Here is a 25,851-nt window from a genome sequence, read left to right on the forward strand (position 1 = left end):
GGGTTAAAGGCCTGGGGAAGAGCCAGGAATAGGGAGGGAGTAGGGAGGAGGGAAGTCAATGTGGGAGAAGGGGGACATCTGTAATACTTTCAACAATAAAGATAAATTTTTAAAAAAGAAATAATTTACTTTATAATGAAATAACTTCCCAGGTAATGAGTGGTTAAAATATACATTATTAGATTAGGCTAAATCATTTATCTTGTTGCTGTTTACTCAGTTATTTAAAAGACTAGAGGCCCGGTGCACGAAATTCGTGCATGGGGGTGGGGGGTGTCCCTCAGCCCAGCCTGCACCCTCTCTAATCTGGGACCCCTCGAGGGATGTCCAACTGCCTGTTTAGGCCCGATCCAGGTAGGATTGGGCCTAAACGGGCAGTTGGACATCCCTCTCACAATCCAGGACTGCTGGCTCCCAACTGCTCACCTGCCTGCCTTCCTGATTGCCCCTAACCGCTTCTGCCTGCCAGCCTGATCACCTCCTAGCCACCCCCTGCCAGCCTGATTGATGTCTAACTGCTCCCCTGCCAGCCTGTTTCCCCCAACTTCCCTCCTCTGCTCACCCCTAACTGCCCTCCCCTGCAGGCCTGGTCCCTCCCAACTGCCCTCCCTTGCTGGCCATCTTGTGGTGGCCATCTTGTGTCCACATGGGGGCAGGATCTTTGACCACATGGGGGCAGCCATCTTGTGTGTTGGAGTGATGGTCAATCTGCATATTACTCTTTTATTAGATAGGATAGAGGCCTGGTGCATGGGTGGGGGCCAGCTGGTTTGCCCTGAAGGGTATCCCGGATCAGGGTGTGTATCCCGGATCAGGGTGGGCATTCCCTTGGGGTGTGGGGTGGCCTGGGCAAGGGGCCTGTGGTGGTTTGCAGGCTGGCCACGCCCCCTGGCGACCCAAGCAGAGGCCCTGGGATCTGGGATTTATTTATCTTCTACAATTGAAACTTTGTAGCCTGGAGCGGAGCCAAGCCTTCTGCTTGCTCTGTGGCGGCAGCCATTTCTTTTGGGATTTATGTATCTTCTATAATTGAAACTTTGTAGCCTTAAGCGGAGGCCAAAGCAGGCCAGAGCTGCAGAAACTTGGCTTCCTCCATTGCTGGGGGCCACCCTAGCCTCCTGCTCTCTCCAGCTCCATGGCTGCTGCCATTTCTGTTGGGATTAATTTATCTTCTATAATTGAAACTTTGTAGCCTTAAGTAGAGCCCTGGGCTGGCCAGAGTGTGTGGAAAGCTTGGCTTCCTCCATCACCAGGGAAACCCAAGCCTCCCTCCTGCTCTCTGTGTGGCCACAGCCATCTTGGTAGGGTTAATTTGCATAGTCGCTCCTGATTGGCTGATGGGCGTGGCTTGTGGGTGTGGCTTGTGAGTGTAGCGGAGTGATGGTTAATTTGCATATTACTCTTTTATTAGATAGGATATCAATATCTAGCAACATAAAGAAAAAATTAAATATTTCTCTAACAATTAATGACTAAGAATATAGATCATCAGGTAAGTTCATTTAGGTATTTTAGAGTTTTTAATTTTTGTTTTCTTTTCTTTTTTTGGGGGGTGTCAATATCCAGTAAAAGAAATGAAACAGCCGAAACCGGTTTGGCTCAGTGGATAGAGCGTTGGCCTGCGGACTGAAGGGTTCGATTCCGGTCAAGGGCATGTACCTTGGTTGCGGGCACAACCCCAGTAGGAGATGTGCAGGAGGCAGCTGATCGATGTTTCTCTCTCATCGATGTTTCTAGCTCTCTATCCCTCTCCCTTCCTCTCTGTAAAATATCAATAAAATATATTTGAAAAAAAAAAAAGAAATGAAACACATTTTTGAATAATGGAATAACACTATACTAATTTTCTATTGCCATGTAACAAATTTTCACAAATGTAGTAGCTTAGCAATACCTATTTCCTATCTCACAGTTTCCATGGGTCAGGATTTTGGTTAATGCTCTGGGTCTCATACAGCTGATATATCAGTGAGGATGGGTTCCTTTCTGGAGCTTGGGGTGTTTTTTTTTTTCCAGCTTTTGTGGTGGTTGATAGTTCCTTGTGGGAGTAGGAGTGTGGTCTCCATTTTTCTTCTGGCTGTCAGTCAGGGGGCACTATCAGCTCCTAGGGGCCATCCGCAGTTCCTTGCCAAGTGGCCCCCTCATTGACCCTCATAACATGGCATCTCATGCCTTCAAGGCTTGTGGGAGAATCTCTCATCAAAGGTCTTAAGGTCATTTGTCTAATTAAATCAGGTCCACTCAGGATAATTTCCCTTTAATTAAAACCCAACTGATTTGGAACCTTAATTATATCTGCAAAGTCCCTTCAACCTCTGCTATACAATGTAACCCAATCCCATCACTTTTGCCAAATTCTGTTGGCCAATGTAACCCAATCCCATCACTTTTGCCAAATTCTGTTGGCTAATCACAGGTACTACCCATACTCAAGGGGATTATACAGGATAACACCTGGATGGAGGTCATGGGAAAAGACTTCTTAGAATTTTGCCTATTACAGCATAAACCAGGTAGTATTTTTTAAAAAGTAAAATTAATATATTTAATAATACAAAGACATTTTAGTAATTGTCATTATTATCATTAAATTTGATTTTGGTTTTCATAGTACATTCTAGATATCATGAAAAACCCAAAGCAACAAAATTAAGTTTATGAATTTTGATCCTCTTAAATAAGACATGATGGAGCTTAGTTGCTGGTGCAAGAGACTATTAAAATCTTGCTGTCCCCTGCCCATGCAGGGCTATGAGATGGCTTCCTCTTTCTCCCAGGCCCTTCTAAGGGTCTTACTGGCAGTAAATTTTCCTTCTTAGCATTCTGCTAACTGAGGGACTGACCACAGGTTGATGCAGGGTCCTCTAGTCAGGAGACTTCCCTGACAGATTCCATAGCTTATAATTTGAGGAGTTCTACCTTGATTCAGTCTCCAAAAAAATAAGATATTTTAAATTTAGACATAAAAGGCAGGTGATGTACCAAACATGCATACCATATATTGTGCTGCGTTTATAAAGAGAAGCTGTCCTATGGAACTAAACATTATTGTTATACTGTAAAAATATTGTTGCTATAAGTTTTAAAGAAAAAATTCACAATTTAAATATATTTATGTGTAATATTTATATATAATTTATAATATATTATATACTTATATTAAATATTTTAAATGCATTTATATTAAATGTATGTTAAAAATATTAACACACGTTTCAAGCTATATTTTTACTGGATTGGTATTTTACCTCTTTGAATGTGTGAAAATATAAATATTTATTTATTATTGCAACAACAAAAAAAATATGTCTACTGCCTATAAAATTATGGCAGAAAATAAATTATTGCATAGAAAGTTAAGGATACTAATTAATAGGAGGTATTTCAGACTGAATGCTAAAACTATTGTTCTTGGAAAAAACCATGCCTATATCACACCTTCAAAATAAATGTGAGGAGCAGATTAACCTACATATGGTATCCACTGCAGCATTTTTTTCTAACTGTAATTATTTTACATTCTACATTATATAAATGTTTTTTCAAAAAATACACAAAATATTGTCAGAGCATATAAAATTAGCTATCTTAGAAACATGCAGCTGTTTAAAAATATGAATGCCTTAGGACTAGTTATATTTTACTTATTAAATGTTGAAATGTAGACATGAATTTATTGCATGTCAGCATGTAGATTTTTTAAAAATGAGAAAGTACCATCTAAATAGTATTTATAAACTAATGAGATTAGAAAAATATAACAAAATTTTACCAATTAAAGAATTAAACAATTATTAAGCAATCATGACTCAACCAACCATAAACCATAAACTCAAGATTATTACAATTTTCCCCCATGTAAAGATAATTACTAATAAAAATTATAATAAAACAAACAAAACCCAACAAAGTATATAGTTTACAATGAAATTATTTAAAAGGGTAAAAAGGAAAAGTATTATATGTATTTTTGCTACTGAAAATTCTGATACAGATAGGAAACAAACATTAATTACATTAAAGAAAGCTTCTACCAATACAATATGGATGAAGTGATGATGCAAACATAACCAGAACATGCCAACCAGCAATCCTATATAATAAAGAGGTAATATGCAAATTGACCATCATGCCCTCACAAGATGGCTGCCTACGACCAGGCTGGCAGGGGGGTTAGTAAGGGACGACCAAACAATGAAACAAGCAGGCTGCATGGGGCGACCAGGCTGGCAGGGGGGTTAGTGAGGGATGACCAAACAACTGAACAAACAGGCTGCATGGGGTGACCAGGCCGGCAGGGGGGTTAGTGAGAGATGACCAAAGACTGTACAGCAGGCTGCATGGGGTGACCAGGCTGTCACAGGGGGCAGTTGGGGGTGACCAGGCCAGCAGAGGGGGTAGTTGGGGGTGACCAGGCTGGCAGAGGGAGCAGTCAGGGGTAACCAGGACAGTGGGGGGCACAGTTGGGGGCGACCAGGTCGGCCGGGGGGGTGGTTAGGGGTGATCAGGCAGGCAGGCAGGTGAGCAGTTAGGAGCCACTCACCCCAGATTGTGAGAGGGATGTCCGACTGCCGGTTTAGGCCCAATCCCTGGGTCCCGTATTGGAAAGGATGCAGGCTGCACTGAGGGAATCCCCCCCCCCCTTGCACAAATTTCATGCACCGGGCCTCTAGTAAATGATAGATAGATAGATAGATAGATAGATAGATAGATAGATAGATAGATAGATGATAGACAGATGATAGATAGATAATAGATAGATAAAAATAAAATAAATACTTACTGGGGAAAACCACATCACTTTAAGAATCCAAATTGCAAGAGCAAAATTCACAAGAAGGATGATGAGTAAAAAAAGAACAAATAAGTAGAGGCAACGTTTTCTCCAGCCATAAATGCCAATTTTGTAGACACACTGGTTCTCTGGCCTCTCTATGTGGGTGCCTTCTGTGGCTGTAGTGTACTGTTCACGTACCATCTGCCATGGGGTGGGATCAGGGTGTGAGAAGAGTGGGGGAAGGAAGATGGACAAAAGGAGAGAGAAGGGAGAGTAGGAGAGCAGGGAAGAGGAAGAGAGAGGGAAGGAGACAGGGAGAAAAGGAGGGATAGACAGAAAGAACTTGTTTGTCAATACTGATTTATTATGATTCCAACAAAATATTTTTATCCCAATAATAAATTTCCAAAATTAATTATTTTTAAAAGTAGAATAAAATATTACTTTGAAATAGGTCGCTATATTTCATCCACAGAATGATATTTAATTTGTCATGCAAATTGTTTTAGATGTGACATACCCATTTCAAGTCCAATGGCCATATTTTCAGATTTTAATCAGTAGGTTCAATATACAGTATATATAGCTTTCAAAATTCTGCAGGGTTAAACTTTTAATTAAATTATCAACTTAAAAATAATCAAATTATCAAGTTCTTAAAAGGTTTGGTGAGAGGAAAATCAAGCTAGCACCTACATGTCTTCTAAAAAATAGAATCCAGAAGATGGCTGCTGACAGGACGGCAGGCTGCGAGATAGTGTGTGAGTGAGAGAATGAAAGGAGAGTGTGTGGACGTGCGGGGAGTGTCTGTATTTGTGAGTGAGGGACAGCTATATTCCACAGGACTATTGGAAACTGGCAGACCGGGTTTCCCTGGCCAGGCAGCCTCTACTGCTGCTGAAATCTCTCCTGGAGCAGCCAGCTCTGTCACAGAGACTGTGCCATCTTTAAGGGGAGACCGGCTGCGATTGGATGCCCAGCCTTACCTTCAACTGGAGAGACCTCAGATACCTCCAAGGACCCTACAACCACAACTCCCAGGGACCAGCTGTCTCAGCTGTGAACCCATGAACACTGGGACTCCAGCCTCCCCAACTGCGGGCACCTGTCTGTCCAGGGGGAGACAAAGCGGTACTGAATATGTGGATGGGCCCTGCGCCTTCTCACAGAGCAGATAGAAGGAACAGCTGAATTGAACAACACCCACCCAGAACTGATGAATTACACACAGCTGGTGAGGCAATCCATGGACAGAAAGGTCAGATATTGCCTAGAGAAAGGTGAGATCTGGGATCCAGGCTGGAGGGAGAAAGTCTAAGAGGAACACTGCGCCCCACAAAATCTGTAGCTGTTGGGGTAAGTGTAACCCTAGAATGTGGAAGGAGGTCCACAGGACTGCTGGCAGAAGGGGACTCTAGATATTAGCCCACAGCTGGGCTGGGCCCCAAAAGGCAGCCTGAAGTTCTATACTGGCTGCACAGTGCCAGGGGAAAAAGAAGCGAGTCGGCTTTGGCCTTTTTCCTTTCTAACTCCTTGCTTTTGCTTGCAGAAAGCAGTCTATAGGCTCTTACAATTAAAAACACTCACCGAGACTGCAGGGGGAAGTTGTTTTTGTGGAAACTTGGGATCAGAGTGGGGAGAGACGAACAGGAAACCAGCTCTGGGGCAGTCCGTCCCTCCAACCCAGTATTAAGTGCAGCAGGGAAAAAACAATCTAAACACTGGGTAGAGGGGCCTTTTAGCCTTGGATATTAATACAGAAACACTGCCACCCAGGGGTTGTATCAGAAATTGAGTATTGTGTAAATACAACTAAAGGCAGGCTGAGAAACAAAGGAAGCAGGGAGCTTGAAAACAGGATTGTGGCTTATGACACAGAGGAGTGGTGGATCAAAGGAAATTTCAATACTGTGCAGACTATCTGACAGAAAACAGACGTGCCAAGCAGAACAGTGGAGGAAGTGAATGACCTTCACTACTTCACTTTTTTTTATTTTTTACCTTTTACTTAAGAAACCAAATTTTTTTCTCACTTGATTTTCCTTTTTTTAATTATTATACTAGAGGTCCAGTGCATGAAATTCGTGCATGGGGCAGGGGGGGAGGGCGTCCCTCAGCCCAGCCTGCACCCTCTCCAATCTGGGACATCCCTCTCACAATCCAGGACTGATGGCTCCCAACTGCTCACCTGCCTGCCTGTCTGATTGTCCCTAACCGCTTCTGCCTGCCAGCCTGATCACCCCTTAACCACTCCCCTGCCAGCCTGATTGATGCCTAACTGCTCCCCTGCCGACCTGATTGCCCCTAACTGTCCTCCCCTGCTGGCCTTGTCACCCCTAACTGCCCTCCCCTGTAGGTCTGGCTCCCCCCAACTGCCCTCCCCTGCAGGCGTTGTCCCCCCCGCCGCAACTGCTCTCCCCTGCAGGCCTGGTCACCCCTAACTACCCTCCCCTGCAGGCCTGGTCACCGCTAACTCCCCTCCCCTGCTGGCCTGGTCACCCTTAACTGCCCTCCCCTGCAGGCCTGGTCCCCCCAACTGTCCTCCCCAGCAGGCTTCATCGCCCCCAACTGCCCTCCCTTTCAGGCCTGGTCCCTCCCAACCTCCCTCCCCTGCTGGCCTGATCGCCCACAACTGCCCTCCCCTGCCAGCCATCTTGTGGTGGCCATTTTGTGTCTATGTGGGGGTGGCCATCTTTGACCACATGGGGGCGGTCATCTTGTATGTTGGAGTGATGGTCAATTTGCATATTATCTCTTTATTAGATAGGATTTTTATTTTTAATTATTATTATTATTATTACTACTAGAGGCCCAGTGCACAGATTTGTGAACCAGTGGGGTCCCTTGGCCTGTCCTGTGCTCTCTTGCAATCTGGGACCCCTCAGGGGATTTTGGACTGCAGGTTTCAGCCCTCTAACCTACAGGCCAGGCCAAAGGACCCCACTGGTGCATGAATCCATGCACCAGGCCTCTAGTATGCAAATAAAATCTTTGGTTAATCTCTTCCCACACTCCCTCCTCCCCTCTGAGATTCATTAGTCTGTTCCATGTTTCCATGCCTATGCACTGAGTGTCTTCCCCTTGGTGGTCAGTGTGTGTCATAGCTACCGGTTGAATGTTCAAGCAATTGCTTAGGTTTTAATATATATAATTTTACCTTTTATTTTATTTTTATTTAGGATTAGTGTTCTACATTTTATTTTTATTTAGCATTATTTTACTCCATCTCAATTTTTCCTTTATCCCAACACTCCCTTCCTCACTTTTCCCCTTTATCATCCAATTTCTGTTACCCTGTTCCTGTTTTAGTTTTTCTCTATCCTTTCTTTTTACTGTTAAAAATTAATCTTATTAATATATCTAATTTCCTCTCCTCTGCTCTAAGTCCATGCACACTTCTCTCTTTTTTTTCTTCACTATCCATTTTTTTTTTCTTCCTCTGTTTTTTTCTTTCTTTCTGTCTTATTGTTATTTGTTTGACTGTTGGTTAGTTTTCTTTTTCTTTTTTTTTTTTGCTTCTGTTTTTCCTCTCCTCACTTGTTCTTTTCTTCTACTAATTATTAGTAACTAATAGCTTAATTAATTCCAATCACCAACTCAGGCCTATCTACTCTCTATTCTCCTTTTCCAATAGTAAACAAATACATAGATAGATTAAAGAATATACATACTAGAGGCCCAGTACATGAAATTTGTGCGTGGGTATGGTGCCTACGCCTGGCCTATGATCAGGGCCATCCTCCCCGGCTGCCCACAGCCAGACCCAAAACCCACCACCACCCACACCCCACCTCCAGCATAGGGTGATCAGTGCCTGATGGCTGTAGGAAGGGACTGAGAGGTAGGCTGTTACTGCCTGCTCACCTGCCCCGCCCCTGCTATGGTTTGCCCTCTGTGTGTGGGGTGACTGGCAGGAAGGGGAAAGGAACCTAGAAGTGGTCAGTGCGCCTCATAGTGACTGGTCCAATGGTTATCCTGATCATTCCACATTTAGGGTCAATTTGCATATTACCCTTTTGTTATACAGGATAGAGGCCTGGTGCACAGGTGGGGGCCAGCTGGCCTGCCCAGATGGGGGCCCTGGATCTGGGCGGGGGGTCCCCGCTGGGGAACGGGACTGGCCGGGGTGAGGGGCAGTGGGTGGTTTGCAGGTTGGCCATGCCCCCTATCAAGGTGGGGGTTCCACTGGGGGGTGTGGCTGGCCTGGGTGAGGAGCCACAGGTAGTTTTCAGGCTGGCCACACCCTCAATCAGGATGGGGGTCCCTGCTGGGGGCAGGGCCACCTGGGTGAGGAGCCACACCACCGATTGGGGTGGGGGGTTGCCCCTGGAGGTGGGCCAGCCTGGGCAAGGGGCCACAGGTGGTTTGCAGGCCGGCCATGCCCCCAATTGAGGTGGGGGTCCCCATTGGGGGTAGAGAGGGCTTGAGTGAGGGGCCAAGCCCCTGATCAGGGTGGGGGGTTCCTGCGGGAGGTAGGGCCAGCCTGGGTGAGGGGATGGGGGTGATTTTCAGGCCAGCCATGTTGCCATTGGGGTGGAGGTCCCCGTGGGGGGGTGGAGCTGGCATGGGCGAGGAGCCATGGGTGGTTTGCAGGTCAGCCATGCCCCCATTGGGGTAGGAGTCCCACCTGTGGATGGGGCTGGCCTGGGCGAGGAGCCGTGGATGGTTTTCAGGCTGATCATGCCCCCAATTGAGGTGGGAATCCCCGCTAGGGGTGTAGCTGCCTTGGGTGAGGGGATAGGGGTTATTTGCAGGCCAACCATGCCCCCATAGGGTTGGAGGTCCCTGCTGGGGGGTGGGGCCGACATGGGTGAGGGGCCACGGGAGGTTGGCCAGCCGCCCTGTCCTCAATTGGGGTGAGAGAGGCTGATCAGTGGTGGGGCTGGCCAGGGGCAGGGGCTGGGAGTCATAGTGACCAGTCATCCAGTCATTGCAGTGTTATGGCTGCTGGTTTTTTATAAAGAGAGATTTTTAATATATATTTTTTCTTTTTTTGTATTTTTTTCTATTTTTCCTCTTATACACTCATTCTCTTTCTACTTCCTCTATACTGAATTGCAGCTATTTCCCCATTCATTCAATTCTTTGCCCTTACCTTATGGAAATAAGCTCTGCCTGCTCAGATTCATCTGACTGTTTGTTGTTTGGGTGTTTGTTGTTTGCATTTCTTGGATTAATTGTTGTTTTATTGGGGTTTTCTCCCCATATACATATATTTTTTCCCCTTCTCTTTTATTCTCTTTCTTTTCTCTCTTACATTTTTTTCCTTTTCTCAGTATCATTTTTGCACTCTTTTCTGTCCCCTAGTTCATTTTTCTCTGGTGGTCACCTTTATTTGGGGTTATTAGTATCATGAATATATTTGTGTTTGGTGCCCTGTGCATTGTGTCTTATTGTGTTGTATTTTGTGCCTTTAAGGCAATGCAGGAGAAAGAGAGCTACATAACCAGACACCCTGAGAGGGGTGATCATGTGGAGACAAAGAAACAGCGCACATACGAAAAAAGGAGGACTCACCAGAAAAGGAAGTAAACGAAATGGAGGCAAGCAATATGTCAGAGAAAGAATTCAGAGTAAGGGTCATAAGGATGCTGAAAAGGTTGGAAGACAAATTCAACAATATATGTAAGAACCAAGAGGAAATGAAGAAAAACCAAGAAGAAATGAAAAATGACATTGCTGCAACAAAGAACTCAATAGAAAGCATCAACAGTAAATTAGAAGAAGTGGAGGACCACAGCAGTGAGCTAGAAGACAAGGTAGGAAAAAATACCCAAGCAGAGCAGCATCTAGAAAAAAACACTTAAAAATCAGGAGGAGAGCCTAAGGGAATTTTGGGACAACACAAAATTAAACAACATTCGCATAATCGGGGATGCCAGAAGGAGAGGAAACTGAGCAAGGAATAGAAAACCTGTTTGAAGAAATATTGACAGAAAACTACCCTGATATTGGGAAGAAAAAACTCACACAAGTTCAAGCAGCTCACAGAGTCCCAAACAAAATGAACCCCAAAAGACTGACACCAAGACACATTATAATTAATTTGGCAAACACCAACGACAAAGTAAGAATCTTAAAGGCTGCCAGAGAGAAACAGAAAGTTACATGCAAAGGATCTCCCATCAGACTAGCAACTGATTTCTCAACAGAAACAAATCAGGCCAGAAGGGAATGGGATGAAATATACAAAGTCATGCAAAGCAAGGGTCTGAATCCAAGAATACTATATCCAGCAGGGCTATCAATCAAAATTGAGGGTAAAATCAGGAGCTTCACAGACAAAAAAGGACTAAGGGAGTTTATTACCACCAAACCAGCAATGCAAGAAATGCTAAAGGGTCTGCTGTAAAAAGAAGAAATAGTAAGGGAAGAAGGAACACAGGCATAAAGAATAAAAATGGCAACAAACAATTACCTATCAATAATAACTTTAAATGTAAATGGATTAAATGCCCCAATCAAAAGACATAGGTAGTTGAATGGATAAGAAAACATGACCCATATATCTGCTGTCTACAGGAAACCCACCTCAGAACAAAGGACACACACAGAATGATAGTGAAGGGATGCAAAAAAAAATTTCAGGTGAATGGAAATGAAAAAAAAGCTGGGGTAGCAAAACTTCTATCTGAAAAATTAGACCTCAGAGTGAAGGGCCATAAAAAGAGATAAGGAAGGCCACTTCATAATACTAAAGGGAGCAATTCAACTAGAAGATATAACTCTGATAAACATATATGCACCCAATACAGGAGCACCCAAATAAATAAAAAAAACTTCTGGAGGATATCAGGAGAGAGATTGACAGCATTACAGTCATAGTAGGGGACTTTAATACCCCACTGACATCACTGGATAAGTTATCTAGACAAAAAATCAATAAGGAAACATCAATAAATGACTCACTAGATCAGATGGAATTCATTGACATCTTCTAAACCCCAAAGCCACAGAATATACATTCTTCTCAAGTGCACATGGGTCACTTTCAAAGATAGACCACATATTGGGACACAGGCAAAATCTCTTCAATACCAAGAAGATAAATATCATATCAAGCATCTTCTTAGATCACAAAGGCGTAAAGGAGAAATCAACTACAATAAAAACAATGAAAAAATCAAACACTTGGAGGCTAAACAGCATGCTATTAAACAATGATTGGGTTACCAATGAGATCAAAGAAGAAATAAAAAGCATCATGGCAACAAATGACAATGAAAAGATAACAATCTAAAATTTATGGGACACAGTGAAAGCAGTTTTGAGAGAGAAGTTTATAGCGCTACAGGCCTACCTAAAACAAACAAACAAACAAACCAAAAAAAAACAACAAGAAAAATGCTAATAAATTATCTCACCCTACAACTCAAAGAGTTAGAAAGAAAGCAACAAGAAAAGCACAGTGTAAGCACAAGAAAGGAGATAATAAAGATCAGAGCAGACTCCGCCCACCCTGCCGGGGAGCCAGCTCTCCCGCCAGCCCCCTGCACTCGGGACTTTGCAGGGCCTGGAGAAGGGTCCGGGAGCAGTACCAACAGTGAACGGAGGCGATCCAAAAGTGCAAGGGTCTGCAGCCACGCGGGAGCAGCGCGGGGCCCCAGAGCAGAGCTGCCTACTTGGAAGGTGGGGAGGAGGAAGATGCTCAAACGAAGTTGATCTCTCCGGGAAGGAGGCTGGGGAACGCAATCCCCACGCCAGAGGGCGACACAGTGAGTTTGGCTGGGTCTGGCTGAGCCCCGGACATAGACCAGCCGTCCCTCAGGAAAGCGCAGTCAGAAAGTTGGCGACTGCGGTGCCCTGCGGGCCCTGTTGTGTAACCTCGGCGCTGCCAGCTGGATGGGGAAGTTGTTGGCCCTCCTGCCAGCCCGGTTCAGTCCCAGCCTCTGGCAGATTTCATGGCCTGTGGACGCGGGCTGGAGCCGGCGTGGGCCAACCCCCCGCCACCTCCCGCGGGGATCCTTGGTGCCCGCTCCCTTCCGTCGGCCCGCTTTTCCGATGAGTGCTGCGCCCCTCGCCGCCATCGCCTCAGCGGCCCTCTCGCCGCCTTTCACCCCTGGGAGCCTCCGCCTAAGTCCCAGACTGGAGAATGGCCAAGGTGCTGTGTACGGCGGTCCCCAACCCGACGGACGCTGCCTTTCTGGCCGGGCCATGGTCGCTGCCTCGTTCAGATGTTCGCTGACCAAGACGGGCTTCCAGTTCTTCTACCTGCTGATCATGTACATCTTGGTGTGCATCATCGGCTTCCTAGGCAACAGTGTGACCATCTGGATGTTCGTCTTCCACATGAAGCCGTGGAGAGGCATCTCCGTGTACATGATCAACTTGGCCGTGGCTGACTTCTTGTACGTGCTGACTCTGCCCGTGCTCATCTTCTACTACTTTAACAAGACCGACTGGATCTTTGAGGATGCCATGTGTAAGCTGCAGAGGTTCATCTTCCACGTGAACCTCTACGGCAGCATCTTGTTTCTCACCTGCATCAGCACGTACCACTATAGCAGCGTGGTGTACCCGCTCAAGTCGCTGGGCAGGCTCAAGAAGAAGAACGCTGTCTACATCAGCGTGCTGGTGTGGCTCATCGTGGTCCTGGGCATCTCCCCATCCTCTTCTACTCTGGCACCGGGGTCCGGAAAAACAAAACCATCACCTGCTACGACACCACCACAGACGAGTACCTGCGAAGTTATTTCATCTACAGCAGGTGCACGACCGTGGCCATGTTCTGTATCCCCTTGGTGCTGATTCTGGGCTGTTATGGCTTAATTGTGAGAGCTTTGATTTACAAAGACCTGGACAACTCGCCTCTGAGGAGGAAATCCATTTACATGGTCTCAGGATGTCCAGCTGATTTACAGTACGCGTTATGTACATTGTTTCAGCTTCTGGAGAACTTTATTGCGGAGCGTGAGTCCATGGAGGAGGTGGACAGTGACTACAAAATGCCCTTTTACTTCGTGGCATGTTTCTTTTTTTTTCCAGAGTGTTTCTTCTTTAGCTTCGAACATCCCGCAGTAGACAATGGTGGCATGTGAATGCATGTCAAATAGTAACAAGCATGATCTCACTGACACCTTCCAGGCAAAAAGAGGTCTCTGGGAAGAGTCTGTGTGTGCTAATGGTGAAATGAGGGTCAGGATGAAGCAGTGATCTTACAATCTGATTCTTGACCTATGATGATATTAATAAGTATTTTAATAAAGGCAGAAGTCTGTTGGCATTTTGATGAAAGTATTGCTAAAATTATGGGAATTATCAGTTAACTAAATTTCACAATACAAAACTATTTTATTGCCAAGTTCAAGGTGTCTTATGGCACACAACTTACATCTTTGACTCTTCGAACATGAACAAGTTTGCATTGAAATGATAAAAAGACAAACCAAGAAGAGATAGAGCATGAGTGTAGAATTCAGAGTTATAACCATGGCATTGCCACTCAGCCAGCTACGGAACTCTTGACCCTTTCAAGACCATTCTTTGTAATAAAAAGGTTGGATAACAACTCTCTGTTGGGGTTTGGGGGATGTGGAAACATTAAAACTACAGACAGACAGCAATGTATGAAATCTGTTATTGTACTTTACAGAATTCTTCAATTCCAGTCCTTGGCTAAAAATTCTTACAAAGTTCAATTGTGATGTGGACCTATGTCCTGTAAGTGTTCTCATCTACGCTGGCAGTACACTACACTGCCTTTGGATACAAAAGATAACAGTGCTTAGAGCTGCTGGAATTGGACCAGTGACAATAAAGATGTGTAACTAGTAAGAGATCTATTGAAGCTTTAATTTTGCTGATCAAATTGTAACTATCATAGTATTTATTAATGAAGCTTACAGTTCTTCAGTTGTACAGATTGAAAGACTTTCTTGAAAGATCCCACATACTGATGTAAATTATATTTATTACAATGTACAATATTAATGTTGCACTGGTATATTTGCATAATAAATATACCAGTGCAACATTAATGTAATAGTGTAATATTAATGTTGCACTGGTATATTTGCATAATAAATGATACATACATAAAATGAATTATTGTATATTATGATGCTTTTCGAATATTAGTATCTTGAAATTTTTGTCTTCAGATTTTTTACATTTAAAATAGGGAAATCTGTTTTGTGATATAATTGATTTATTCTAGATACCCTTTTGCACATTTAACTTTTTATTTAAGGTTCTTTCTATACAGATACAATTTGGTGTCAAACTATTATTAGATCTATAGCAAATAGAAAACATCTGGGTCTGTATATAAAATTATAGAAAAGTTGATATTGTCTTTTCAGGACATTTAGAATTGTACCCTCAAATATGATCAGAGCTTCTATTTCCCAATGCAATGCTTGTCCTAACTTCAAAGTAGATTCACTTAGAAGTCTGGTGGGTTGGGCACTATTGAAGCAACATTAGAATTTAGAGAAAAACTTTAGGGAGATGGGGAGAGAAGAAGACAGCTGGTGTAATCTGTTACTGTGCTTAGTTCTGCTTAAATTTCTGTGCTGTGTTTCTTTTTAAGGTGAAATAGTATAATCTTAATTTCTTTGAGATGGAGTTTCTAAGTAACACACTACCAGCAAGTTTAACACTGCTATTAATTTTAGTGTTTCATTTTTTCAGTTGATAACTTTAATTCCAAGTGTTAATAGTGATAACTGTATTATATTAGGCTGCTGAATTCTGTTACATTTTTATTCTGTTGTACATTGTATTATACACGTCATTACAAATTAATATAAAGGGGGATATACGTGACATATCAAAATTTGTGAATTTGAATTGTAGTCTGTGCTTTTGCAAAAATGTTCATTTTTATATTATCTGTGACTGAATATAGATAATTGAACTGGGTTTCCTTGTGATTAATAGTGACATTGAATGAGCAGTATGGAAACAGTGTTACTTGACTTTTTGAGCTTTCTCAGGTTTATCTAAATCAATGGTAGCTTAACAAATTCCAAACTAATTGTGCACAATTGTGTTTCTAATAAAAGAAATGTACATTTTCTATACGTTTGCATGCAGGAATGTACAATGTTGTGTGTGTGTTTCTGTGTATGTGCATGTGTGTGTCTGTATGTCTAAGGCATGGCAGCCAACTTTGCATCTGCTATTGATAATAACAGCAGAGCCTTGATATCATTGTACCTACCATAAGCAATTAAAACTGAAAAGTCTCAATAAAACTATGAAATGTGGAAAAAAATTAAAAATAAAATAAAGATCAGGGCAGAGATAAATGACCTAGAGACCAAAACACAATACAAAAGATCAACAAAACCAAGAGCTGGTTCTTTGAAAGGATAAACAAGATTGATGAACCTCTAGCCAGGCTCACCAAGAAACAAAGAGAGAGGACCCAAATAAACAAAATCAGAAATGAAAGAAATGAAGGAACAACCGATCCCACAGAAATACAAAGGATTATGAAAAAATACTATAAACAACTCTATTCCAACAAAATGGACAACCTGGAGGAAATGGACATATTCTTAGAAAAATACGTGTTCCCAAAACTCAATCAAGAAGAATCAAAAACTCACCAAGAAACAATCATACACCATTCTACTTGGTCATGGTGTATGACCTTTCTAATGTAATGCTGAATCCGATTTGCTAGAATTTTGTTGAGGATTTTAGCATCTATGTTCATTAGCGATATTGGCCTGTAGTTCTCTTTTATTGTAGTGTCTTTATCGGGTTTAGAAATTAGGGTAATGCTGGCTTCATAGAAAGAGCTTATAAGTGTGCCTTGCTCTTGAATTTTTTTGGAATAGTCTGAGGAGGATAGGTTTTAGTTCTTCTTTGAATGCTTGGTAGAACTCCCCTCTAAAGCTGTGGGACCAGGGCTTTTGTTTGCTGGAAGAGTTTTCATCACTGCTTCAATTTCTCCAGTAGTTATCAGCCTATTCAAGTTTTTTATTCTTCTTGATTGAGTTTTGGGAACATGTATTTTTCTAAGAAGATCATACACCATGACCAAGTGGAATTTATTCTGGGAATGCAAGGATGGTGCAATATCTGCAAATCAATAAATGTGATACATCACATAAACAAACTGAGAGACAAAAATCACATAACCATATCAATCAATGCATAAAAAGCATTTGACAAAATCCAGCATCCTTTCTTGATAAAAACTCTCAGCAAAGGGGGAATTAGAGGGGTCATAACTCAACATAATAAAAGCCTTATATGACAAACCTACAGCCAACATCATACTCAATGGACAAAAACTAAACTCATATCCCCTAAGAACAGGAACAAGACAGGGATGCCCACTTTCACCACTCCTGTTTGATATAGTACTGGAAGTGCTAGCCATAGTGATCAGATAAGAAGAATAAATAAAAGGCATCCAAATTGGAAAAGAAGAAGTAAAACTGTCCTTATTCACAGATGACATGATACTATACATACAAAACCCCAAAGACTCCATCAAAAAACTACTAGACCTAATAAATGAATTTGGCAATGTAGCAGGATACAAAATTAACACCCAGAAATCTATGGCCTTTTATATATCAACTAGAGGCCCAGTGCACGAAATTCGTGCACGCGGGTGGGGAATCTCCCTCAGCCCAGCCTGCACCCTCTCCAATCTGGGACCCCTCGAGGGATGTCCGACTGCCCGTTTAGGCCCAACCTGGATTGGGCCTAAATGGGCAGTCGGACATCCCTCTCACAATTCAGACTGCTGGCTCCCAACTGCTTGCCTGCCTGCCTTCTTGATTGCCCCTAACCACTTCTGCCTGCCAGCCTGATCATCCCCTAACCACTCCTCTGCCAGCCTGATTGATGCCTAACTGCCCTACCCTGCAGGCCTAGTCACCCCTAACTGCCCTCCCCTGCAGGTTTGATCACCCCAACTGCCATCTCTTGCAGGCCTAGTCCCTCCCAACTGCCCTCCCCTGCTGGCCATCTTGTGGTGGCCAACTTGTGTCCTCATGGGGGCAGGATCTTTGACCACATGGGGGCAGCCATCTTTTGTGTTGGAGTAATGGTCAATCTGCATATTACTCTTTTATTAGATAGGATAGAGCAGTGGTCGGCAAACTGCGGCTCGCGAGCCACATGTGGCTCTTTGGCCTCTTGAGTTTGTGGCTCGCGAACCGCGGTTTGCCGACCACTGCTTTAGGACAATGAATTGGGTGATACCTTAGAGCAGTGGTCGGCAAACCGCAGCTCGTGAGCCACAAACTCAAGGGGCCAAAGAGCCACATGTCGCTCATGAGCCGCAGTTTGCTGACCACTGGGATAGAGGCGTGGTGCATGTGTGGGGGCCAGCTGCTTTTCCCTGAAGGGTGTCTCGGATCAGGGTTGGGGTTTGCAGGCCGGCCATGCCTCCCGACGACCCAAGCAGAGGCCCCGGTATCTGGGATTTATTTATCTTCTACAATTGAAACTTTGTAGCCTTTAGCAGAGCCACGCCTTCTGCTCGCTCCGTGGAGGCAGCCATTTCTGTTGGGATTTATTTATCTTCTATAATTGAAACTTTGCAGCCTGGAGTGGAGGCCTGGGCTGGCCAGGGTGTGTGGAAAGCTTGGCTTCCTCCATCACTGGGGAAACCCAAGCCTCCCTCCTGCTCTCTGTGTGGCCACAGCCATCTTGGTAGGGTTAATTTGCATAGTCACTCCTGATTGGCTGGTGGGCATGGCTTTGTGGGTGTAATGTAATGATGGTTAATTTGCATATTACTCTTTTATTAGATAGGATAATGAACTCACAGAAAGAGAAACGAAAGAAAAAAAACAATCCCATTTAGCATTGCACCAAAAATATTAAGATACCTAGGAAAAAACTTAACTAAGGAGGTAAAAGACCTGCACTCAGAAAACTACAGGACATTGAAAAAAGAGATAGAAGAAGACATAAACAAATGGAAGAACATACCATGTTCCTGGATTGGTAGAATCAACATCATTAAAATGTCCATACTACCCAAAGCAATCTACAGATTCAATGCAATCCCCATTAAAACACCAACGACGTATTTCAAAGTTCTAGAACAAATCTCCAAAAATTCATCTGAAATAAAAAAAGACCCCGAATAGCCACAGCAATCCTGAGAAAGAAGAACAAAGTTGGAGGGATCACAATACCAGATATCAAACTATATTACCAAGCCACGGTTCTCAAAACTGCCTGGTAGTGGCACAAGAACAGACATATAGACCAATAGAATGAAACAGAGAATCCAGAAATCGACCCAAGCCATTGTGTTCAATTAATATATGACAAAGGAGGCAAGAGCATACAATGGAGTCAAGACAGTCTCTTCAATATATGGTGCTGGGAAATTTGGTCAGATACATGCAAAAAAAGAAAAAAGAAACTAGATCACCAACTTACACCATACACAAAAACAAACTCAAAATGGCTAAAGGACTTAAATGTAAGACAGGAAACCATAAAAATCCTACAAGACTCCATAGGCAGCAAAATAGCAGACATATGTTGTAGCAATATCTTTACAGACACAGCTCCTAGGGCAATGGAGATTAAGGAGAAAATAAACAAATGGAACTACATCAAAATAAAAAGCTTCTGTACAGCAAAAAAAATCAACAAAACAACAAGAAAGCCTACTGCATGGGAGAACATATTTGCCAATGATATTTCAGATAAGGGTTTAATATCCAAAATTTACAAAGAACTCATACAACTTAACAAAAGGAACATAAACGATCCAATCAAAATATGGGCAAAGGATATAAATAGACACTTTTTGAAAGAGGACATACCGAAGGCCCAGAGACATATGAAACATGCTCAGAGTCACTAATCATCTGAGATGCAAATCGAAACGACAATGAGATACCATCTCACATCTGTCAGAATGGCTATCATCAACAAATCAACAAATGACAAGTGCTGGTGAGGATGTGGAGAAAAAGGAACCCTCATGTACTGCTGGTGGGAATGCAGACTGGTGCAGCCACTGTGGAGAACAGTATGGAGTTTCCTCAGAAAGTTAAAAATGGAACTCCCATTTGACCCAGTAATCCCACTTCTAGGACTATATTCCAAGAAACCAGAAACACCAATCAGAAAGGATATATGCACCCCTATGTTCATAGAAGCACAATTTACAATAGCTAATATTTGGAAACAGCCTAAGTCCCTGTCAGCAAATGAGTGGATTAAAAAACTGTGGTACATCTGCACAATGGAACACTATGCTGCTATAAAAAAGAAGGAACTTTTGCCATTTGCAACAGCATGGATGGAACTGGAGAGCATTATGCTAAGCGAAATAAGCCAGTCAGAGAAAGGTAAATATCGTATGATCTCACTCATATGTGGGACATAACGATAAACATAATTTGATGAACAAAATTAGATCCAGAGACAAATGACAGGGAAGGAGGGATTAGAGAGCAACCAAAGGACTTGAATGCATGCATATTAGCATAACCAATGGACACAGACACTTGAGGCGGTGGGGGCTTGCCCGGGGTGGGAATGGCTGGGGGCGGGGTGTCAATTGGGGGAAAAGGAGACATATGTAAAACTTTAGACAATAAAAAAATTAATTAAAAAAATGGAATCCAGCCATGGTTGGTATGGCTCAGTTGTTAGAGTATCAGCCCATAGACCGAAGGGTCTTGGGTTCAATTCCTGGTCAATGGCACATACCTGGGTTGTGGGTTTGGTCCCTGGCCCTGGTAGGTGCACATGCAGGAAACCATCAATTGATGTATCTCTCTCACATCAATGTTTTTCTCTCTTCCCTTCCCACCATCTCCCCCTTCCATTCACTCTAAAATTCAATGGAAAAAACACCCTCGGGTGAGTATTAACAATAAATAAATAAATAAATAAATAAATAAATAAATAAATAAATAAATTTAATTATTCAATTTTTTTGTCAAATAATTAAATTCTCTTTTTTTTTCAGCTACCAACTTACTCAGAATTAAAAAGGCTCATTATAAGATACTTACCACACTAACTTTGGTCTATAATTAAGTTTCCAAGTATTGACTTACTTCCAGAAAGATCAAAACATGTATGCATATAAATGTTTACAAATATTTCTTATTTAAAGTGGGTGTTTTAGTAACAATTTCAACTCTATGCAGAGATTTTTTTTAAAATTACTCATTTCCCCTTTATGCAAAGAAAAAAAGAAAGTTGTTTTAATATATAAAATTAAGATTGGAAATTATGAAGACTTTTCTGCTTGTAAATGTGGTAAAATGATGAATTAGAATATAAAATATTCTCCTCTTAGGTGTGTGTGTGCGTGCGTGTGTGTGTGTGTGTGTGTGTGTGTGTGTGTGTGCAAAAGTTATGCATGTATTTTTAGGAATGTTTTGGAGCTATCTTTATTTAAAATAAATCATGTTCTAAAGTAATTATGTAAATCTCTTTCCATTTTAGCAATAGGCATTTTCCCGGATTCTAATCGATTCAGTAAAATTGTGCTGTTCATAACACAGTATTTTTAAATACTCAGAACTGAACATCTATGTTATGCAAAACCTAAATGTTTAAAGATATCATATGGGCATTATTTATTGATTCATCTCTTTGCACTTGTTCAGTCTTCCTTATATGAGAACGTTCACACTATCATCCTCACAGTTACTGCCATCAGAGTCACAGAAGTCATCCTTCCTTCTCTTTTCTCTTCAAGTCCCGCACAAGAAGTTCTTATCAACTGGTTCTTCAACATATGTCACAAATCTGTCTACTCCTCTCCATTTCCATTGCTATCACACAACTTCAAACCAGCAGGAACTCTCTCTTCTGCACTACTGCAAAGCCTTCCCTCGTTTTTTCCCCTCTAGTAATCATTATCTACTCAGTAGCAACATGTAAAATGTAAGCTCCTATCATGCAATTGTTTCAAACTTTCCAATAGTTTTTCTCCACACTGAATATCCAAACTTCTCCATCACCTACCAGACCCTACACAAGGGCCTTTGCTTAAGTCTTCAGCTTCCTTTACTACCATCTGTCTTTTGTTCACAGTTCTCCATCTACTCTTTAATAGATTGGGTTAACTCTCACCTGGACCTTATCTCCACCTAAAACACTGCTTGCTCCTTCTTATCTTCCAGTAGCTGCTCACCTGTCATCTCCTCAAAGAAGCCTTCTCTGGAGCTAAATAGATTGTGTAAGTTCTCTGGGGTATTGAATAAAATGTTCTATGATTTATGAACATGATTAAGCCATTAAGAAAAGATTCAGTACTCATCATCTAAGTCCAGCACTCTTAAACAGCAGTTGTAGATAAGGAGCTAACCCAGCCTTGGGCAAACTACGGCCCGCGGGCCAGATCTGGCTGTTCTATCCGGTTCTCTTGCTCTCCCCTCCGCTCCTTTACTTTGAATTTATATTAGTTCACACAAACACTCCATCCATGCTTTTGTTCCGGCCCTCTGGTCCAGTTTAAGAACCCATTGTGGCCCTCGAGTCAAAAAGTTTGCCCACCCCTGAGCTAACCCCTAATGGGACGCAGGCTAAGTAGAGAAAAATAAAATATGCTATTTGTGTTAAAGTATTTTCAGAAAGAAATGCTGGGAAGAGGACTAATAATATTTTAAACATTGAATTAATGTTAGTGAGGATAAACTACAATGTTAGAAAATGTCTTAAAAGGGGCAAGTCGCCAGCCAGTGGTCCACTGAGGACAGTGACTATGTTTTTACCCCCATGTACCTCTGCACCAGCAGGTGCCTCACAAATACCTGAAGTTCCAGCCCCATTTCTCCATTCTTTTTTTAGATCAAATCTCCAGTGAGTTGAGTACACTTCTCTGTCTCTCTAGTTCTGGGTTCTCTGTTTTCTCTAGAACCCAATTCCAAATAAGCTTTCACAACTACCACTCCATTGAACTTGCTCTTGAAAGCTCAGCAATGACCTCCATGTTGCTAAAGAAAATGTGCACTCACATGATCTAGGGTCAGCATCCGCCAAAATAGTCATTGCCTACTCTTGAAACAGTGTTTTTGCTTCGTTTCCAGAAACCCCACTTGGCTTTCTTTTCACTGAAATGGCTGCTACTTCTCATCCTCATTTGCTGCTTCCTCCTCACCTCCCTGCCCCAGGCTCAGCCCTTAGAGTTCTCCTTTTTCTATGTATTTACCCCTAGTTGTGGAGGCCTCTTTAAGCTGAGGACTTACTAGTCTATATTCCTAGCACAGACTTCTATACCCATTTGGGAATCTTATACTTCATATGTCCCAAACTGTGACCTCACTCCCCAACCTGCTCCTTGTTAAATTTTTCCCATCTCACTAAATGACAACTCCATAGAACCTGAAAACATCCTATGGATTTCTATTTCACTTAGAGTAAAATCCCCAATCCCTACCTTAACTGGCAGGGCACATCCTGTCTTCTTTTGTGGTCACTCTCCCCTTATTCCTTTTTCTCCAGTCACACTGGTCTTATCCACATATACTCCAAGTGTAACTACCTCAGGAACTTCGTAGTTAAAATTCCCTCTCTACCTAGAAGGTCATATCCCAGATAACTGCATGGATCCCCCTTTACATTACTCAACTCTGCTCAAAGATCATTTATCAATAGAGCTCTCCCTTACCATCTTATTTATATAACTAGAGGCCTGGTACACAAAATTCGTGCATGGGTAGGGTCCCTAGGCCTGGCCAGCGATCAGGGCTGATCAGGGACTTTAGACTGCTGGCCAGGGCCTCCCTTCCCCAGCTGCTGGCCAGACCCTCCCTTCATTTCGTGCCACCCCTTGGTGGTCAGTACACGTCATAGCGAGCAATCAAACTCCCGGTCTCCCGGTCAAACTCCCGAGGGGACACTTTGCATATTAGCCTTTTATATATATACATGATACCCCACTTACACAATAGCATATCTCTCTATGCTCCTTCCTGCTTTATTCTTTGCCATAGCGTTTAACACCACATGGCATACTATAAATTTTACTTATTTTATTGTAAATGGTCACTGCATCTCATATAAACACCAAACTGTTTTGTTATTTGTTGTATCTCCAGCTCCAAGAAGAGTACCTGACACATAGTATGTGCTTGATAAATATTCGCTGAATAAATTAAATACAAATGTTGAATGGAAAATACTCAGATAATGTTATTTAAATTTACAACAAGCAATAAAATACATTGAGATTTAGTTACTTCAGAGCTTCTTCAACTGTTTACAAATAGTAAGTTGAAACCCACTCAAAATGGAATATGGTTAGTGTGATTAGTCAGTTGTTTACTGCGAAGATTCTGTAATATAATCAGCTGTGGTTCTACTAGGGACGAGGAACCTAGCGAATGTGCTTTACTTAGTTTATGAGTCATCCCACATCTGTGCACCTTCTTTGCTGGAACAATACCTTTATTATTTCTACAGCAATTTTTTAAACCCAAATCTTTAAAACTCTTACCTTGGTCTTCAAAGCTGTTTACAGACTACTAAATGGCCAGTCTGGAGTTACAACTAAAATATAGACCAATCAACCTGCATAACCTACTGCGGACTAACTGAAAAGAAGTCTTATAACCAAGAATTTACAAAAAAAAAAAAAAAGCTACCTAGAGACTGCTAGGAAGGGCAGAGACACAAATTGGTAGCTGAGATTCAAAAGGGATATATCAACAGCAAAGGTTCCCCTTTAAAGCATGGGATATAAACCCCACACTGGGCTCCACAGTCCAGAGCACCAGAGCTGGGAAGAGATGCCCATATAACATCTGGCTGCGAAAGTCAGCATTGACTCTCTCTGCCAGAGAGATATAAGAGGCCCAGGCACCCTCTTAAAAGCCAACACAAAAATCTCTTCACAGCCACTCACCCTGTGTTCTGGCAGAGCAAACTAGAGTCATGTAAAATGAGACTGGGGTTGGTGGCTTTGGGGAGAGAGCCGAAGGGACAGCCACCAGGACCTTTGTGCTGAGTCCCTCTCCCACACTGCATATGCCATCTTTCCTGGATAGAGCATGGCCTTCCTTATGGCATCACTCTGGGGGAATGTAATAGCCCCACCCCCTGTTTTCCCTGTCATCCCACCCTGCAGAGCCCACTCCCTGCTGAGAAGTCAATTGTCTGGGTTGGGGAAAGAAGTTCTGGAAGACTAAGGGTGTGCAGTACCTGAGGTGTGTGACTGTGAGGCAGCAGTCATTTCCCTCACAATCCTGTTAAACTGAGATCTGCTAGATTCACCCTCTAGGCTTGGAGTGGCCCCACCCTCCTGACTCCTGGTGGCCTATCCCTAAATGAGGAGGTCTGAGAAGAATCTTGACAGACTGAGTTCTGTGGCTCTGGGGCAGGGGCCACTCCTCTCACCTTCTGTCACACCTGACCAGCACTTCCTTGGAGAAGATCCAGTAGCCGCACCTTCCCAAACTCCAGAGGCTCAGCCTGTTCAAATTGGGCTCCTGGCAGAATCCAGGACAGACTAAATTGTGTGGCTCTAAGATGGGGCCATTTTTGCCTTGCATGACAGACAAGATGTAGAGCCCTCTCTTCACACAGCCAACTCTTGGTTTGTTTGGGCTTGATAAACTCTGCTGGCCACATTCTGATGACACCCTGAGACTCTGTCACACTAAAAGGGTCTGCAGGCACCTGGCAGGTGGTAACTAGATTTGGTATCGCCTGGGATTTTGCTGAGTGGCCTCAGTTTTAGCACTAGCACCAAGTTTGAACCTGTATCAAGCTAGTGAACACTACTCACTGAGAACCTTCCTCATGCAACTCAAGTACTGCCAGAGGCTCTTTCAGTGATTGAACCTAACAGGCAGCTGGCAGGCAGAGGCAGATGGAGGCATATCTTTGTGTGCCTTGGGACTTTTGCTGGTGGAATCTGGCCTTGGTGTGCAGCTTGGTTCTGTGCACACACAGGCCTAGCCAAGGTAGCCACAAAGTGTGGGTTGATTTGTAGTTTCAAACAGATTGCTCAGGGCCAGTCACAGGCAGCATATAAAATTGATCTGTACCAGAGTCCCTTCCAAGAGGCCATCTTACCAAGACCACGAGACATAGTAAATCTACCTAATACATAGAAACAAACACAGGTCTTGAACAAAGATGGCTGCATAGGTAAATGCTTGTACTTATTGCTT

General features: G+C 42.9%; 1 protein-coding gene and 1 pseudogene across 5 annotated transcripts in view; one reads left to right on the top strand and one right to left on the bottom strand.

Moving 5' to 3' along the window:
* The window catches only part of SGCG (sarcoglycan gamma), a 119,500-nt gene that overhangs the window by 85,677 nt on the left and 7,972 nt on the right, over positions 1–25,851 (bottom strand). For 3 of the 4 annotated variants that reach the window (XM_080662311.1, XM_080662310.1, XM_080662309.1), the window contains one exon: positions 4,784–4,978. In XM_080662311.1, the coding sequence (XP_080518437.1) occupies positions 4,784–4,978 (195 nt within the window). Of the gene's footprint in view, positions 1–4,783; positions 4,979–11,686; positions 11,878–25,851 lie in introns of all 4 variants that reach the window. The other variant, XM_080662312.1, reaches the window with a different exon arrangement.
* Positions 12,870–13,815, top strand: LOC308243293 (P2Y purinoceptor 1-like; annotated as a pseudogene). The gene has a single exon. The product of its transcript is annotated as a P2Y purinoceptor 1-like (transcript).

The sequence above is a fragment of the Plecotus auritus genome (genome assembly GCF_963455305.1).
Source record: "Plecotus auritus genome assembly, chromosome: 3".
NCBI classification, from domain to species: Eukaryota; Metazoa; Chordata; class Mammalia; order Chiroptera; family Vespertilionidae; genus Plecotus; species Plecotus auritus.